Here is a 19668-nt window from a genome sequence, read left to right on the forward strand (position 1 = left end):
TTAACCGAATGAATGTTCTGGGGACCCCCCCGGGTTCTAATCCCTTCATGGCAGATGGTGAAGTTTGAATTCAATAAAAGAAAATCTGGAATAAGGAGTCTAATGATGAATCCATTGTTGGAAAAACCCATTTGGTTCACTGATAAAGGAAAACTGCCCTCCTTACCTGGTCTGGCCTACATGTGACTCCAGACCCAGAGCAAATGTGGTTGACTCTCAACTGCCCTGTGGGCAATTAGGGGAGGGTGATACATGGTGACCCAGCCAGCAATGCCTTCATCCTAACAATGAATAAGAAGAAGACTGCACAGCTGCTCCATCATGAGAGAGACACAACCGGTGGTGGGTTAATCTGAGGGGTACCACACCTCAGGCAAGGGGAGATGTTGAGAAGGAGAGTCTTTCATGGTAACCTCAGCTCGCACAGGAATTGAACCCGCACCATTGCCATCACTCACCAGCCATCCAGCCAACTGAGCTAACCAGCGTCCTGGAGCAATGTTCTTAGAAATGTATCAGAAATAATAACTCCCCCTCCCATTCCTCAGACAACATGTCCATCATGGGCCTCCTGCAGTGCCACAATGATGTTCTTAGAAATGACCCACTTTGGAGCCATCAAATCTCACACCCTTGCCTGAAGGCATATACACTTAATAGGTGAAACTTTCCACATTACACACATATAGTGAGCCTAGATTAATATTTTTGTTGCTTTACGCGTTGTAGACATTGCTGGTAGGGCCAGAAGGTGCTGCTCATCCTTAATTGCCCCTTGAACTTAAATGTCATGCTTGGCCATTCAAAGGGTGTTAAGAGTGGAGCCAACCACATTGCTGTGGGTCTGGAGTCACATGTAGGCCTCACCAAATAAGGATGGCAGTTTCCTTCCCTGGAGGACATGAGTGAACCAGTGAACAATCAAAATGTAGGTTTCACGGTCACTATCTCTGAGACATGCTTCAGGTTCCAGGTTTTATGAAATCATTTGAAATTCCACCAGCTGCTACAGGGATATGTGAGCCCATCGGAGACATATTGACAGCATTAGCCTGGGATTACCCACCCAGTGAAATGACCAAGACACCATCATCATTGGAGCAGAGGAGGCTGAGACAGGGACAACTGACATGTATAAACATTATCTGGGGCAAAGACAGAACTAACAGGAAGAAACTTCTCCCATTGATGGAGGGCTCAATGACAAGGGGCATAGATTGAAGATAAGGGGCAGGAGGTTTAGAGGGGCGGCATGCGGAATAACTTTACACCCAGAGGGTGGTGAGAATCTGGAACTCACCGCCTGTATTGTGCAATCACATTGAAGAAGGCAGTTGGTGCTGTCAATGGTAGCCATGACATGGAGGTGCTGGTGTTAGACTGGGAGGGACAAGGTCAGAAATCACACAACACCAGGTTACAGTCCAATAGGTTTATGTGAAATCATAAGTTTCACCTGATGAAGGGGCAAGCTTGTGTTTTCAAATAAACCAGCTGAACTAGAACCTGGTATCAGAGATAATGGGAACTGCAGATGCTGGAGATTCCAAGATAATAAAATGTGAGGCTGGATGAACACAGCAGGCCAAGCAGCATCTCAGGAGCACAAAAGCTGACGTTTCGGGCCTAGACCCTTCATCAGAGAGGGGGATGGGGGGAGGGAACTGGAATAAATAGGGAGAGAGGGGGAGGCGGACCGAAGATGGAGAGTAAAGAAGATAGGTGGAGAGGGTGTAGGTGGGGAGGTAGGGAGGGGATAGGTCAGTCCAGGGAAGACGGACAGGTCAAGGAGGTGGGAAGAGGTTAGTAGGTAGCTGGGGGTGCGGCTTGGGGTGGGAGGAAGGGATGGGTGAGAGGAAGAACCGGTTAGGGAGGCAGAGACAGGTTGGACTGGTTTTGGGATGCAGTGGGTGGGGGGGAAGAGCTGGGCTGGTTGTGTGGTGCAGTGGGGGGAGGGGATGAACTGGGCTGGTTTAGGGATGCAGTGGGGGAAGGGGAGATTTTGAAACTGGTGAAGTCCACATTGATACCATATGGCTGCAGGGTTCCCAGGCGGAATATGAGTTGCTGTTCCTGCAACCTTCGGGTGGCATCATTGTGGCAGTGCAGGAGGCCCATGATGGACATGTCATCAAGAGAATGGGAGGGGGAGTGGAAATGGTTTGCGACTGGGAGGTGCAGTTGTTTGTTGCGAACTGAGCGGAGGTGTTCTGCAAAGCGGTCCCCAAGCCTCCGCTTGGTTTCCCCAATGTAGAGAAAGCCGCATCGGGTCCCCAATGTAGAGAAAGCCGCACCGGGTCCCCAATGTAGAGAAAGCCGCAACGACATTCCACATTAAGCAGAGGTTCACCTGCAACGACATTCCACATTAAGCAGAGGTTCACCTGCACGACATTCCACATTAAGCAGAGGTTCACCTGCACATCTGCCAAAGTGGTATACTGCATCCACTGTACCCGGTGCGGCTTTCTCTACATTGGGGAAACCAAGTGGAGGCTTGGGGACCGCTTTGCAGAACACCTCCGCTCAGTTCGCAACAAACAACTGCACCTCCCAGTCGCAAACCATTTCCACTCCCCCTCCCATTCTCTTGATGACATGTCCATCATGGGCCTCCTGCACTGCCACAATGATGCCACCCGAAGGTTGCAGGAACAGCAACTCATATTCCGCCTGGGAACCCTGCAGCCATATGGTATCAATGTGGACTTCACCAGTTTCAAAATCTCCCCTTCCCCCACTGCATCCCTAAACCAGCCCAGTTCATCCCCTCCCCCCACTGCACCACACAACCAGCCCAGCTCTTCCCCCCCACCCACTGCATCCCAAAACCAGTCCAACCTGTCTCTGCCTCCCTAACCGGTTCTTCCTCTCACCCATCCCTTCCTCCCACCCCAAGCCGCACCCCCAGCTACCTACTAACCTCATCCCACCTCCTTGACCTGTCCGTCTTCCCTGGACTGACCTATCCCCTCCCTACCTCCCCACCTATACTCTCCTCTCCACCTATCTTCTTTACTCTCCATCTTCGGTCCGCCTCCCCCCTCTCTCCCTATTTATTCCAGTTCCCTCCCCCCATCCCCCTCTCTGATGAAGGGTCTGGGCCCGAAACGTCAGCTTTTGTGCTCCTGAGATGCTGCTTGGCCTGCTGTGTTCATCCAGCCTCACATTTTATGAACTAGAACCTGGTGTTGTGCAACTTCTCACATTGGAGAAGTGTTTCGATGTATAGTTGCGATGCCAAGGTAACGGGCCATGTGCACGGAACTAGAATTAAAATAGTGAGGTGGCTGTTTTTGACCAGCATGGATGTGATGGGCCGAAGAAATGTTCTCTGTGCTGTAGATCTCTGCCCATGATGACCCATTGCGTGCTTGAAGTATGCACGAGTGTCTGAGACGTTGAACAGGACCCACTGAGAACTGGGTGTTCACATTCTGCCTGTCTCTTTCTCTCTCTCTCGCGCACACACACACACATACACACACACTTACAAAGACCCTCTCTCACATACAGACAGACACATGTATTCACACACCCCCTCTCACACACATACATGGACACACAGGCACACACACACACACTCTCGCACACACCATTACAGAGACCCTCTCTCTCTCACACACACATACACACACACACACACACACACACACACACACACGAGGTGGAGAAAGATACAGTGTCCTTACCACAATCACAGAGATCACTCTCTCCACATTCTCATCCATCACAGGGATAATGATCACTGTATGAAGGAAGACAAAAAGTCAAAGGAGATTTAAGTCTTTGACTGAGTGAGTAACTAGCCAAATCAAATGGCAATGGAAGGAGGAAGATTAGGAGAGCGTGCAAGAGACAGGGATGGGATGAAGGTAGATGACAGGGATGGTGAGCAAAAGGCATGTGGTAACGTTGGGGCATGAAGATGGAAGGGTCTCATGAGAGGATTGGGGATGAAGGGCAGGGGAGGAGGAGGAAGGTGTGGAGGCGAGATGGTGAAAGGAGGCGAGAAAGTCAGAGGAGGGTGGGTTGGGGGCATGCTACAGTGCAGGTTTGGGCCAGGGAAAAGGGAATAGCGGAGGGGGGAACAAAGAATGGGGGGGGGCTCTGTGGAGGGTGGGAGTGACAGGATGATGAGATGGGGGGAGTCGGAATGGAAAGGCTTTGGGGCAGGAGTTGGGATCAGAGGGTTTGGCGTACAGGGTGTGGGAGAGTGCTGAGAGGGGTTGGGCAGTGGGGGAGGGATTGGAGAAGGAGAGAGAAGGGTGCAATTGGAAAATGGGACAGGCTTGGATAAGGGCTCAGAGAGGGTGATGGGACAGAAGAGGAGGGAAACGGGAACAGGGAGAGAAGGGATGTTGGGAGAGGAATGGGGGGCCTGGAGAGAGGAGATTGGGAAAGGGTGTGAGGTAGGAGAGTTGGAGATGATGGATTTGGATGAAGTAGCTCCACCCACCTTGTTTGTCGCTTGGCAACGGAGCCACCATGTGGCTCATCTTGGTGACCTGGATGTCAGTCTTGTGTAGCCCGTTACATTCAATTCTTGACTTTGTGATCACTGCTTCTCTGCGAGAGACAGAGAGAGAGAGAGAGAGAGAGAGAGAAAGCACATCCAATGAAAGCACTGACCAACCAGACCTGGCCCACTTCCCTGTACAACACTGACAGATTACTGCACTGCCTGAGTAGCCATCGATCCCAAGCAATAGCAAATCCGTGCCCTCCCTCCTGCCCCACGTGGAATCATCTCAGGAACTGAATTTTAAGGAAAAGTGGGAGTGTTTATCACCACCTCTTGCCCCGGATCATTGTGGAAACAACCCTGTGTCTGATGCAGCATCAGATGATGAGCTGGGCTTAAATCAAAATCTCACAATAAAATTTTCTCTGGGAACATGCAACCATCATACTTCCCCTCCAAGCCACTCTCCATTCTGACTTGGAAATATATTACCGTTCCTTCACTGTCACTGGGTCAAAATAGAACATTACAGCACAGTACAGGCCCTTCGGCCCTCGATGTTGTGCCGACCTGTCATACCGATCTCAAGCCCATCTAACCTACACTATTCCATGTACGTCCATATGCTTGCCCAATGATGACTTAAATGTACTTAAAGTTGGCGAATCTACGACCGTTGCAGGCAAAGCGTTCCATTCCCTTGGAATTCCCTCCCATTAGGACCTTGTGGGTCAACCTACAACTCATGGACTGCAGCGGTTGAAGAAGGCAGCTCACCCCCACCTTCTCAAGGGACAACTAGGGACAGGTAATGTTACACCTCACATTCCCCCCCCCCATTCTTTGTTCCCCTCTCCGCTATTCCCTTTTCCCTGGCCCAAACCTGCACTGTAGCATGCCCCCAACCCACCCTCCTCTGACTTTCTCGCCTCCTTTCACCAGGGGTAGTGCACTGGAAGTCAAGCTCAGCCAATCCTGGAGTCATAGAGTTATAGAGATGTTTACCAGACTGATCCCTGGGATGGCAGGACAGACGAATGAAGAGGACCTGGGTCATTGTATTCACTGGAGTTGAGAAGAATGATGAAGAATCTCACAGAAACCAAGAACATTCTAACAGGGCGAAGGGTAATTGCAGGAAGGATGTTCTCAATGACTAGGGAGTGCAGAACCAGGGGTCACAGTTTAAGGAGCAGGACAGATATTTAGGACTGAGATGATGAGAAATTTCTACATCCAGACAGTAGCAGGTCTGTGGAATTCTCTGCATCAGAAAACAGGTGTAGAGTCATAGAGTCATACAGCATAGAAACAGGCCCTTCGGTCCAATTCATCAGTTCTGACCCGACATCCCAATATGGCCTAGTGCCATTTGACAGCATTTAACCCATATCCCTCTAAACCCTTCCTACTCACACACCTATCCAGATGCCCTTTAAATGCTGTAATTGTACCAGACTCCACCACTTCCTCAGGCAGCTGGTTCTATACACACAACACCCTCTGCGTGAAAAAGTTATTCATCAGGTCCTTTTAAAATTCCTCCCCCCTCCCCCAAATCACTTTAAACCCATGCTAACAAAATGTGGGGCTGGATGAACACAGCAGGCCAAGCAGCATCTTAGGAGCACAAAAGCTGACGTTTCGGGCCTAGACCAATCAGAAAACCCATGCTTTCTAGTTTTGGACTCTCCCACCCTTGGAAAAAGTCCTTGGCAATTCACCCTATCCATGCTCCTGAAAAGTTTATAAGCCTCTAATAGGTCACTGACAATCCAGGGAAAAAATAGCCCCAACCTATTCAGCCTCTCCCTATAACTCAAACCTTCCAACCCTGGCAACATCCTTGTAAATCCTTTCTGAACCCTCTCAAGTTTAACACCATCTGTCCTATAGCAGGGAGGCCAGAATTGTGCACAGTATTCTAAAAGTGGCCTCATCAATGCCCTATGCTCCTCAAGGGGTTCACTCAATCCCAACTGCCTCTACCTGATGTATGCTTCCTAGTTGCTCTTAACCAGAACCTCAATTTCACTCTTCATCCACAATTCCCCACACCTATCAGCCTCGTCCTTCACTTTAACAGGAACATACTGTTGACAAACTCTCATTATCTCATTCTTAAAGGCCTCCCATTTCCCAACTGCCCCTTTACCAGTTGATGCCAACACACTGGATGTTTTCAAGAAGGAGTTAGACAGATTTTTTTATTATTATTCATCCACTGGGTAAGGGCACTGCTGGCTAGTTGAGCAGTTATTGCCCATCCCTGATTGTCAAGAGTCAACCACATTGCTGTGGGTCTGGAGTCACATGTAGGCCAGACCAGGTAAGGATTGCCGATTCCCTCGCTAAAGGGCATTAGTGAACCAGATGGGTTTTCCTGACAATCACCAATGGATTCATGGTTATCATTAGATTCTTAATTCCAGATATTTATTGAATTTAAATTCCACCATCTGCCATGGCAGGATTTGAACGTGGGTCTCCAAAACATTATCTGAGTCTTTGGATTAACAATTCGGCAATAATACCACCAAACATTGCCTCCCAGAACTTAGGGAGGTAGAGGGTTCAATGGGTATGAGGTAGTAAGTTGGAACAGGGTAATGAGTTGGATGATCAGCATAATCACATTGGTTGGTAGAACAGGCTTGAAGGGCTGAATGGCCTACTTCTGTTCTTAGTTTCTGTGCTTCTATTCGTCACATATTCTCTCTACAAATGAACTGTTGACTATCACTCTATGAGTTTGAACACCAACTCCCTTATGAACTCCCCCATGGCGCACACACATATAATCAGGCACAGACAAGGAGAAAAATGGGTGTTATGGATGGAGAGAAAGACAGGGAAGGCCATTCAGGGGTCCCTGTTGACAGGGTTTGCTGTGATGAGTTTTCTGCTGATCGGAATGCTGCCCCTCCAATCCTTTTTTTAATAGATATTTTCAGTTGTTTGTAGGATGCATAGGTTGAGTCATTCCCATTTACAAAGGGTCAATTAACAGTCAAAACTTACAGTAACTGTCTTCAGATATATTTTACTGCAGAACAAAAGAACTCCTCCTCCACCAGCATGGTGGTTTCTGTCAAAACATTCCCACCCTTGAGCTATTTGATGGTTTGGGAGCCAATCACATAGCTGTTGTCAGGCAGAAGACCTTTGCCATTGACAATCACTCATCCACAGACCAATCGGCTACTTGTAGACAGCCGAAGCTTCATTCATACACATCCCTTGCCTCCAGTTCGTCTGCAAAATCAGCTGCCACTCCTGCTTGAACAAGCAGCTGTGTAAACAGTACTTACAATTAGGGCCAGTTGACTTGATGTCAAAACCTTCAGCAATTCTTCAACAATCCCAAGCTTTTAAAGCCATTCCTTTCCAATATCAATCCATAATCAAAAATGTAGAAAGATAAAAATTCACGATCGCTACAGTAATATGTGCTCATCAACAGCCAGTGACATTCATGTCCCATAAACTAAAAACACCAAACAATTGAATTCCTTATTAAGTTTGAGAGTGACTTACTTGAGTCCAAAAATAAGAATCCTAAAGTTTATTGAAGCTAATTATATAGGCACCTGGAGAGATCCTCCATAGGAGATTTCAAAATAGAGCCACAAATATATTTGAAAGTAATGTATTTAGAAAGTAAATGAGATAGGGCTCAAGAATAGGACTAGTTGGGTAGCTCTTTCTGGAGCTGGTACAGGCACAATGGGCTGAATGGCCTCCATATAATAAATTCTACGATTCTAACAGGGTAAAATTGATTGGATAAATTAAGTAACTAATATGGCTTTGAATAAGAAGGGGAAAACATTTAAATAAATAATACAGACTGCTCAACAAAAATATATTCCACAAAAAAATTCAGCCAGAAAGAAAAGTTGTTGATTTACTCTGAAGTAAAGCATTTCACCAGATTGAAAGAAATCTTCTTACATTATAAAGTAAAGCTGAGCATTGGGATTGATGTAGAAATCAGCAAAGGATCATTAATAAATTGGGTAACAATAGAAAAAGGATACAATATGAAAAGCTAGAAAAATAAAAGTGAAAAGTAAGAGTTTTTCAAAGCATGTAAAGAGGGAGAGTAGCTAAAGTCAATGTACAGCATAAAGGGGAATAAGGACATGGCAAAGACTCAGAATAAAATTCCACAACTGTCTACAATAGAAGACACAACTTACATACGAGAGACAGAGGTCAGGCAGAAGATACAGTATCTTGAACACACGCACCAACAAGTTCAGAAACAGCTTCTTCCCTGTCATTATTAGACTGATGAATGGAATCTCTAACTTCAAAAAAACGCTGATCTTATTATGTTGATTTTGCTTAGTGCACGCGCAGTGTGATAAAGCCAGTATGCCTTACCCTGTCCAAGTTTCTTTCCATCCCATGATCTAGAGCATAGAACAGTACACCACAGTATAGGCCCTTCAGCCCACGATGTTGTACTAACCTATTATCCTACTCTAAGATCAAAAAATTACATGCATACTCATCATTTTGCTATCATCCATGTGACTATCCAAGAATCCCTTAAATGTCCCTAAAGTATCTGACTCTACATGCACTCACCACTCTCTGTATGTCCTTGCTGACAATGATCTGCCTGTACTGCTCACAAACAAAGCTTTTCACTGTACTGAGGTACGCATGACAATAAATCTTTTCAAATCAAAGTGAATCAAAGTGTGAGATTCAAAATAATAAATATCAGCAAAGAAGACACATTTGAGAAATGGATAAACTACAATCTGTAAATTTCCAGAATTTGAAGATCCACATCCTAGAGTCCTAGCGAACATGGGGAGAGTGCGAAAAAGGTGTGGGAGCAGATCAGCCATCATCTTATTCAACAGTGCATTCAGCCCGAGGGACCTGATAGCTACACCTGCTCCAATACCTTGTGTTTTTATTCATCTGACTGAATATGCTGTTAGATTCTGCATCAACAATCCTGGAGTGTTTAGCAGAGTGCAAATAGGTCAAAGTCAGCATTGTCCAATTGGTTAGCAATTGTAATAAAAAGTCATGCCTCCACTTGGACAGTCTCACTTCAAATCAAAAGGCTCATTTTACAAATATCTCTCCTGTTCGTCACCGTATTTTATACAAAAGGAAAAAAACATGATATTTTGTGTTTGTTTTCCTTCACTGAATTCAGGTTAAATGCTCCATGCCAACAAGCCAGGGCAGCTCAGGCACTGAGCTCAGTCTACAATTGTTCTCTTGACAGCAATAATTGCTCTCATTATTACAGCTGGTGCTGTGAAATGCACCGAGTTATCATTGCACTATCAGAGGATTCAAACACTCCCAGGGCAGCGGCAGCTCGGGGTTAGATACAGAGTAAAACTCCCTCTACATTATGCCTATCAAACGCTCCCAGGGCAGCGACTGCACAGGGTTACATACAGAGTATTGTTGACAATAGATAGAAGGGTAAGCTGTGGGGGCATTTAAAGGGGCTGCAAACAGAAAGAGATGGGTTAGGTGTGTGTGACAAGTTTAATTTTGAGAAGAGAGGGGTTATTCACTTTGTAACTAAGAATAGAACAGCAGAAAAAATATTTAAATGGCATGTAACAATTGTACACTGCACTTGTTTCAATTTAAAATTACCGACAGCCTTTCTCTATTTCATTCCTCTGGGTGACACCTTGATCAATCAGCATCCAATTGCCTGGTTTAAATTTAGACAAAGTTTGGCGGTTACCTGTCAGTCATCATTCAGTTGGTGCAATCTCTGACTACACCTCTACCAATCAGAGTCCACTCACCAACCACCTGGCACTCTTGCTTCATGCAGTATGAAATGGCGATTTCCCTTTACAATGCTATTCTTCTGAGTTATCCTGATGACAGCAAGACTGAAAAAAACCTGAACAAAATGTGATAATGGGAACTGCAGACGCTGGAGAATCCGAGATAACAAAGTGTGGAGCTGGATGAACACAGCAGGCCAAGCAGCATCTTAGGAGCACTCCTGAAATGCTGCTTGGCCTGCTGTGTTCATCCAGCTTCACACTTTATTATCCTGAACAAAATGTGCCTTTTTTTCAGGAATGCTGACATCCTGCACCACCAAACACCTACTTCCAGGATTTTGGGAGAAAAGTAGAGATGATTTACAAAGTTGCAAATACTGATCATCAAAGATGCTGAGGCACTATGAACTGAGGTACTGAGTTGCTGGAACTCCCTCCCTAAGGGATATTATGGGTCAACCTATAGCAGGTGGACTGCAGCGGTTCGAGAAGGCAACTCACCCCCACCTTCTCAAGAGGCAACTAGGGATGAGCAATAAATGTACAGATGAATTTAATAATAAAAGGGATACAAAAAAATCAATAACAAGTAATGACTAAAGCATTTTTCCCTTATTTGGTCACGGGATGTGGGCATCACCGACAAAACCAGCTTATATTGCCCCTGAATACTCAGAGGGTTATTAAGAGTCTAGAGTGAAATTTAGCTCCCACCAGACAGGGGAAACAAGTTTACTTCCCTAATGGACACTAGCAAACCAGATCAACTTTTACAACAGTTCCACAGCTTCAATTGAGTTAGCATTCCATTCCAGGTTTTTAGTGAATTACTGTGGTGATGGGATTTGAACCCACGTCACTAAAGCATTAGCTGAAACACTAGATCCGTCACATTACCAATACACCACACCTCCGTGGCATACTGACCTTCACTTAAAGTGTTTTAGATTACTTCACAATAAGAATAAGGAAGTCCTGCTGCAGTTCTAAATAGGCTTTGTTAAGAACCACACCCGGAATATTGTGTGCAAATTTAAGGGAGGATATAAATGCATCAGAAGTTCATGAGATTGATCCCTGGGAATGGGGGACTGTCCAAGAATGGGACTTTGAATTTAGCAGGTTGATCTACCGATGAGTTTACAAAGAGAAGCAATCTCATTGAAGTACATAGGGTTGGCACACCAGAGATTGTTTTTGATCTAGTATGTACAAACACATATATACATGTACACTCACATACACAGCCAAACATTTAGACACACAGACATGCAAACACACACCCCGCATACATCTACAGACATACATACACACCCACAGGCACACACAAACCTTCACACTCACACAAACACCCCTGCGCACACACGCTCTCACACACAGGCATACACACACAAACACACATACACACACACAAACACATAAACAGCACATGCACACGCCTACTTACACACATACATGTTTTCACACAGTCAGATACACTCATGAACATAAGAAACAGGAGCAGGAGCAGGCCATCTGGCCCCTCGAGCCTGCATCATCATTCAATAAGATCGTGGCTGATCTTTCTGGGGACTCAGCTCCACTTGCCCATCCACTCACCATAACCCTTAATTCCTTTACAGTTCAAAAATCTACCTTTGCCTTAAAAACATTCAATGAGGGAAGACTCAATTGCTTCACTGGGCAGGGGATTCCACAGATTCACAACCCTTTGGGTGAAGAAGTTCCTCCTCAACTCAGTTCTAAATCTGCTCCCCCATTATTTTGAGGCTATGCCACCTTGTTCTAGTTTCACCAGCCAGTGGGAACATCCTCCCTGCTTCCATCTTACCTATTCCCTCCATTATTTTACATGTTTCTGTAAGATTCCCCCCTTAATTCTTCTAAATTCCAACGAAGAAAGTCCCAGTCTACTCAATCTCTCCTCATAAGCCAACCTTCTCAACTCCAGAGTCTACCGAAGGACCCTCCTCTGCACCCGCTCCAGTGTCAGTGCACCCTTTAAGGAAGGAGAAAAACTGTACACAGTACGCCAGGACACACACACGGTACACATACCTACACACTTACACATACAAAAGGACACACAGACATATTTACACACACATACACAAGTACACGTGTGCATGCACACACCAACTGTATACCTACACACATGCACGAACACCCACACAACACACCCAGAACATATGCACACACACACCAAGCATATACCTGCACACGTGCACACACAGACACCCACATAACACACCCAGAACACAAACACACACACACACACACACACACACACACACACACACACACACACACACACCAAGCATATACCTACACACGTGCACACACAGACACCCACAAAACACACCCAGAACACAGACACACACACCAAGCATATACCTACACGCGCGCACACACAGACACCCACACAACACACCCAGAACACACACACACACACCAAGCATATACCTGCACACGTGCACACACAGACACCCACATAACACACCCAGAACACATGCGCGCACACACACACACTTAACACTATTAAACTTACACCAATTCACATGCACGAACATACACGCACTCATAAACATGAATGCATACTCATACAAATTCAGACACAGACACATTCACATACTCACATGCATGTGCAGAGAGCCACACAGAAACACAGACGCACCCACACTCTCTCACTGTCACTCTAGAAAGCGCTTCAATCGAAAAACCAAATCTAGCGAGACGGTTTCTAAAAGCCCTTTTGCAAAAAGTGATTTAATTCAGAGGCAGCGCACAGAAAATGATACTGAGCAGGCAGTGACGCCTCCACTTTATCCTTCGGTATTAACATTTCAAAATAAAAGAATGATTTGAATCACAGTCGCGTCACTGAAGGGACAGGAGCGACAGGCTAATTGCAGTAGCACGAAAAACTGATTGTGTGAACTGACCCCTGTAATTTCACTAATTAAACACTGAAAATGCTGCACAAAGGTGGGAATGAAAGAAATTTTCCTTAACTGTTTATGGATGTATATAGTGGAACCTAAAGTTACAGGGCGACAGGGATCAAAGGCATTTGCTCCGACCAACCGTATTCACGTTTCTTCTTTACATCTCTTAAAACAAAATTTAAAATCATTTTCAAAGGTGCGTTTGTTTTCCGTTGGTTTTGTGAGTAATAGAAATCAATCTTTTCATTGACTCTTAACACAAATAAGGAGTTGCATTTGTCTAGCACCGGCTATGACCTCAACATTTGCCCCGAGCGGTTTGCGAACAATAGGGTGTTTCTGGCTACACTCCTGGCTACAATGCGAGATAAAACACAGCAAGCTCCCTTAAACAGCAGTGCAGTAATTTGTTTTGTGTGATGTCAGTTGAGGAATCAATCTGGGCGAGACACTGGACAGGAAATTCTCCTAGGCAGGACCACGGGGGAGGAAGGTGGCTTCCTCGGTTAAATGATGAATCCACTGAAAGCCAGCACCTCCAGCAATGCAGAACTCCCTCAGAGTGTCATAGGAACATCTACGGAGCATAAAGGCTAGGCAATGACCATCTCCAAGAAAGATACAATCTAAAGGCCCTTTCTGAAGAAGGGTCTAGGCCCGAAACATCAGCCTTCCTGCTCCTCTGATGCTGCTCGGCCTGCTGTGTTCATCCAGCTCTACACCTTGTTATCTCAGATTCTCCAGCATCTGCAGTTCCTGCTATCTCTCTATCTAAACACCACTCTTTGATATTCAATGGTGCTACCAAAAACGAATTCCCTCACCAATCCCAGGCGCAGCCATTGATCAGAAACTGAACCGGACACAGTGGCTACAAGCAGCTGGGAATTTCTGCAGCAAGTAACTCACCTCCTGACTCCCCAAAACCTGGCCACTGTCTACAAGTCAGGAGTGTGATGGAATACTCCCCACTTGCCTGGATGAGTGCAGCTCCAACAACACTCAAGAAGCTCGACACCATCCAGGACAAAGCAGCCGCTTGATTGGCCCCACATCCACAAACATCCCACTCCCTCCACCACCGACACTCAGTAGCAGCAGTGTGTAATATCTACTAGATGCACTGCAGAAATTCACCAAAGATCCTCAGACAGCACCTTCCAAACCCCACGACGACTTCCATCTAAAAGGACAAGGAGCAGCAGATACATGGGAACACCACCCCCCTGCAAGTTCCCCTCCAAGCCATTCACCATCCTGACTTGGAAATATGTCACCATTCCCTCACTGTCGTTGGGACAAATTCCTGGAATTCCCTCCCGAAGGACATTATGGGTCAACTTACAGCACATGCGCTGCAGCGATTCAAGAAGGCAGCTCACTGCCACCTTCTCAAGGGGCAACTAGGGACGAGCAATAAATGCTGGCCCGGCCAGCAATGCCCACATCCCACGTGTCAATAATTTTTTTTTACAAACCCTGGAGTAGGATCTGAGCAAGAACCTTCTGAGATACAGGGGCAAGGATATCCTGTTGCAATTATACAGGGCCTTGGTGAGATCACACCTGGAGTATTGAGGAAAGTTTTGGCCTCCTTACCTGAGGGAAGAGTGTTCTGGTGATGTAGGGACTGCATTGAGGCTTTACCAGACTGATTCCTGGGATGGTAGGCACTGACGTATGAGGAAAGATTGAATCGGTTTGGATCATATTCGCTGGATTGCAGAAGAATTAGGGGGAGATCTGATAGGAACCTATAAAATTCTAACGGTACTCGACAGGATAAAAAGCGGGAGGATGTTGCTGATGACCACGGATTCCAGAACCAGGGTTCACAATCTAAGGGTACAGTGTAGGCAAATTCGGGCTGAGGTGGGGAGAAATGTCTTCACCCAGACACTGGGAAGCCTTTGGAATTCTCCATCACAGAAAACAACTGAAGCCAAAACATTCAATGTTTTCCAGACTGAGTTAGGTGTGGCTTTTTGAGTGCTGAAGGGGGTCAGAGGATATGGGGGAGACAAACAGGAAACAGGGGACTGAGTTGGATAATCAGCCACGATCGTATTGAATGGTGGATTCGGCTCGAAGGGCTGAATGGCCTCCTCCTGGTCCTAATTTCAATGTTTCTGTGACTCAGAGGTGAGGGAGCAACAGCTGGCACATTGGCATGGACAATGGTTAATAACAATTTTCTCGGAGGAAACATATTTATGACAAACAGCACAGATAAGGTGACACGAAGGACACAAGTACCATCTTAAAACACATCGTTGGTGGATACTTAGATGAAATAATGAAAGCCTGAAGCCAGAATTTAATTGCATTCGGCTACAGAAAGGGTAGCGTTCTGTTGAGGGAGAGATGCAAATATTCTTGAAACACTGGTGGAGAAAGATGGGTCAAGTGGAAAGGGCGAGGGGGGCACTGGCGTTGGAATGATGGCAAAGACGTTAACCCCAGGATGTGGTGCAGGAGGCAAGGATGGTGGGGGGGGCGTTGGCGGGGGGTGGGGTGTGAGTGGCAACAGTGTCTTTAGTCACATCTCAGATGGTGCTAAGCAGACTGTGACAGATCAAGGTTAAATATTGCCAACTATCCAGCCTCCCATATAAAGCAGTGTCATTTTTATTAATTTTATGACATCCTGCTCTCCAGCAGACAGCAGGGGAGATATATATCACAAGAGCAGGTCACTGTTTAATTAAAAGTAAGAATTTAATCTCCTCCAGTCATCAAACCATTCCTTATTGCATTGAACTCTGTTCAGGGTCCAGATAAGCGCAGTCTGGTTGTAAACAGTCATTGGCTCAGGTCGCATTAGACCAGCACAACTCTCTGCTTCTGCTTCACACACCCCTGAAATCAGCTCAGTCACGGATTGTTCCAACAGAGAATGTCTTTCATTTTCATCAAGACACCACTGTTTCTACAATCACTTCATGTTCTTCTCCTTAAAAACACCAAGTATAAAGAGAGGGTAACAAAGTGTGAAGCTGGATGAACACAGCAGGCCAAGCAGCATCAGAGGAGCAGAAAAGCTGATTATTCGGGCCTAGACCCTTCTTCAGAATCTCCTCAACTGGTTTTTCCTATCTGTCTGCGTGCTATTTTTCAGAGTTCTGTAGACACACCTTCCAAGTTGAGATCTATAAGAAATAGCAACAGGAGTAGGCCATTCAGCCCCTCTAGCCTGCTGTGCCATTAAAGAGGGTCATGGCAGAGCCGAAAATGCCTCACACTCACTGTTCTGCTGTTTCCCTGTGATCCTTGATTCCCTGACTGATCAAGAATCTGTCTCATCCTTAAATATACACAAAGTCTCTGCCCCCACAGCTCTCTGTGACAAGGAGTTCCAAAGACTCTCAACCCTCTGAGAGAACAAATTCTTTCTCATCTCAGTCTAAAATTGGTGCCCTTTATACTGAGACTATGCCCCTCTGGTCCTAGACTCTCCCATGAGGGGGAACAGTCTCTCAGCATTTACCCTGTCAGGTCCCTTGTGAATCCTGGATGTTTCAATGTGATCCCCTCTCATTCCTCTAAACTCCAGTGAGTAGAGTCCCAAACCTGTTTAGCCTTTGCTGTGAGACAATCCCTCCCTACCAGGGATCATCCCAGTGAACATTCTCTGAACTGCCTCCAATGAAATTATATCATTCCTTAAACAAGGGGAACCAAACTGCTCACAGTGCTCCCCAGCACCTTGTACGGTTACAGTGAGACATCCACAGTCTCACACTCCAACCCCGTGAAATAAGGGCCAACTTTCCATGACCATTCCTGATTACCTGCTGCCCCTGTCTGCCAGCTTTCTGCGTTGTGTGCCCATGTCCCCCCGGGTCCTTTTGTGTTGTGGTTTTCTGCCATTTTTCTCCATTTAAATAATATTCTGCACTTTTATTCTCCCTTACAAAATGAAGAGCCTCTGTGATTTCCCCTCCTGGGATTTTCCCCTGTATGATCTCATCAAGTTCTTTCTTTATCTTTCCCAAGTGCGTATCCTCTCAATGTACCTTAGTCTGCCCTCGTTGGACATCTCGTGTGGGGGATTGTCACACAGCATCTTGTTTGAGGCTACATCCAGCAGGTAGATGAAGATGTTCTCCTGTAGGTTACAGAAGGGTCAACAACAGGTCAACAGCCTTGAATCAAAATCAGGAGCGAGTCCTTCCTTCACAGAATAGCAAACAGGAGAGAAGGAGCACTGGGAAAAAGCTGCACAACTAGGCCCACTGCCCTATTCCTTCTTCTGAAAATACTCACTTCGCAATTATTTATCTGACTCCTATTTGATGGCTTTTTTAAATTTGACTTTCTTCACCTGGAAGGGACCCGGGTTCGATTCCCCCCTCGGGTGACTGTCTGTGTGGAGTTTGCACATTCTCCAGGTGCTCCGGTTTCCTCCCACAGCCCTAAGATGTGCAGGTTAGTTGGATCAGCCATGCTAACTTGCCCCATAGTGTTCAGGGGTGTGCAGGCTGGGTGGGTTATCCATGGGAAATGCAGGGTTACAAGGGAGGTTGGGCCTGGGCACAATGCTTTTTGGAGGGTCAAGGTGGGCCTGATGGGCCAAATGGCCTCTTTCCACACTTTCTATGGGGTTTCTGTGGTCTGGAAGCCTCCAGGCTCCATGTTGCAGAGTGCATGTTGTCACCTTCAGTCTGGCTCTCCACAGGAGCACCATCTCTCTGCCCACAGGAAGGAGATGGATCAGGACCAATGCAGGCGAAAGTGTGACAGCAACTGAGATCCAGGAGCTCAAAGTTATTTTTCCTTTTTAATTTATTTGTGGCTTTTAACGACAGCTGGAGTAGCAAGAGAAGGTGAGCAAGCAAGGCATGATGCATGACATTTCCTGACGACTGATGACCTACCACGTTGGGAATGACAGTTGAGAGGACATCACTGATGACAGCTCGTAATGACAGGGTGTCGATGACTGAGGCAAGGTCCAACAGAGCGTTCTGCAAAGACACAAACAGAAACCTACCATTTATCGACAGTTTCAGGATCAGGGAATCAGTCATTCGCCACAGGCTGGATTATAACCTCTACACAATCCCCTCTACACCGTCCCCATCAAACACTCCCAGGCACAGGGACAGCACGGGGTTAGATACAGAGTAAAGCTCCCCCTGCACTGTCCTTGCATCAAACACTCCCAGGGACAGGGACAGCACAGGGTTAGAGACAGAGTAAAGCTTCCCCTACACTGTCCCCATCAAACACTCCCAGGGACAGGGGCAGCACAGGGTTAGAGACAGAGTAAAGCTCCCCCTACACTGTCCCCATCAAGCACTCCCAGGGACAGGGGCAGCACGGGGTTAGAGACAGAGTAAAGCCCCCCCGGCACTGTCCGCCTATCAAACACTCCCAGGGACAGGGACAGCACGGGGTTAGGTACAGAGTCGGGCCAGACTGTAAGACACTAGACTGAAAGGACATTAGCAGCTCTCAGCATCTTTCTCCTGTCTCCAGTATAAACAATCACTCAGAATCTCAGTTTTTCACAGGAATACATCCAGCTTCTGCTGAATTTAGACTTTTCCACTTCATTTCCTGTGAGCAAATTGCTCGACTCAATTAACCACCCGATTTTGAAACATTCCCTTCCTATATATCCTGTTATCATTTGCAGGAATTAATTTAGAAATAACACCACCTGTGTTTAAATTCCTTCGACACCAGGAAATCTAACTGGAGCTAAATTATCCAAACATCAAATAACAACATCATTTTATGCATATAATCATACCATTACCACAAAGTACACATCTACAAAACACTCCCAGACAGGGACAGCACAGGGTTAGGCACAGAGTAAAGCTTCCTCTACACTGTCCCATTAAACACTTCCAGGGACAGGGACAGCACCGGGTTAGATACAGAGTAAAACTCCCTCTACACTGTCCCCCATCAAAAACTCCCAGACAGGGACAGCACGGGGTTAGATACAGAGTAAAGCTCCCTCTACACTGTCCCCTATCAAACACTCCCAGACAGGGACAGCACAGGGTTAGATACAGAGTAAAACTCCCTCTACACTGTCCCCCATCAAACACTCCCAGACAGAGACAGCACGGGGTTAGATACAGAGTAAAGCTCCCTCTACACTGTCCCCCATCAAACACTCCCAGACAGAGACAGCACGGGGTTAGATACAGAGTAAAGCTCCCTCTACACTGTCCCCCATCAAAAACTCCCAGACAGGGACAGCACGGGGTTAGATACAGAGTAAAGCTCCCTCTACACTGTCCCCTATCAAACACTCCCAGACAGGGACAGCACAGGGTTAGATACAGAGTAAAACTCCCTCTACACTGTCCCCCATCAAAAACTCCCAGACAGGGACAGCACGGGGTTAGATACAGAGTAAAGCTCCCTCTACACTGTCCCCTATCAAACACTCCCAGACAGGGACAGCACAGGGTTAGATACAGAGTAAAACTCCCTCTACACTGTCCCC

At 46.4% G+C, this 19668-nt stretch overlaps 1 protein-coding gene across 5 annotated transcripts in view; it reads right to left on the bottom strand.

Annotated features, from left to right (window-relative positions):
* The window catches only part of LOC125453591 (cGMP-dependent 3',5'-cyclic phosphodiesterase), a 296672-nt gene that overhangs the window by 119527 nt on the left and 157477 nt on the right, over nucleotides 1-19668 (bottom strand). For 3 of the 5 annotated variants that reach the window (XM_059646853.1, XM_059646852.1, XM_059646854.1), the window contains 4 exons: nucleotides 18077-18166; nucleotides 17216-17307; nucleotides 4460-4569; nucleotides 3693-3748 (listed from right to left, as the gene is read on the bottom strand). In XM_059646853.1, the coding sequence (XP_059502836.1) occupies nucleotides 3693-3748; nucleotides 4460-4569; nucleotides 17216-17307; nucleotides 18077-18166 (348 nt within the window). Of the gene's footprint in view, nucleotides 1-3692; nucleotides 3749-4459; nucleotides 4570-10266; nucleotides 10348-17215; nucleotides 17309-18076; nucleotides 18167-19668 lie in introns of those variants that run through there. The other 2 variants (XM_059646856.1, XM_059646855.1) reach the window with 2 other exon arrangements.

This window comes from Stegostoma tigrinum, chromosome 6, assembly GCF_030684315.1.
Source record: "Stegostoma tigrinum isolate sSteTig4 chromosome 6, sSteTig4.hap1, whole genome shotgun sequence".
NCBI classification, from domain to species: domain Eukaryota; kingdom Metazoa; phylum Chordata; class Chondrichthyes; order Orectolobiformes; family Stegostomatidae; genus Stegostoma; species Stegostoma tigrinum.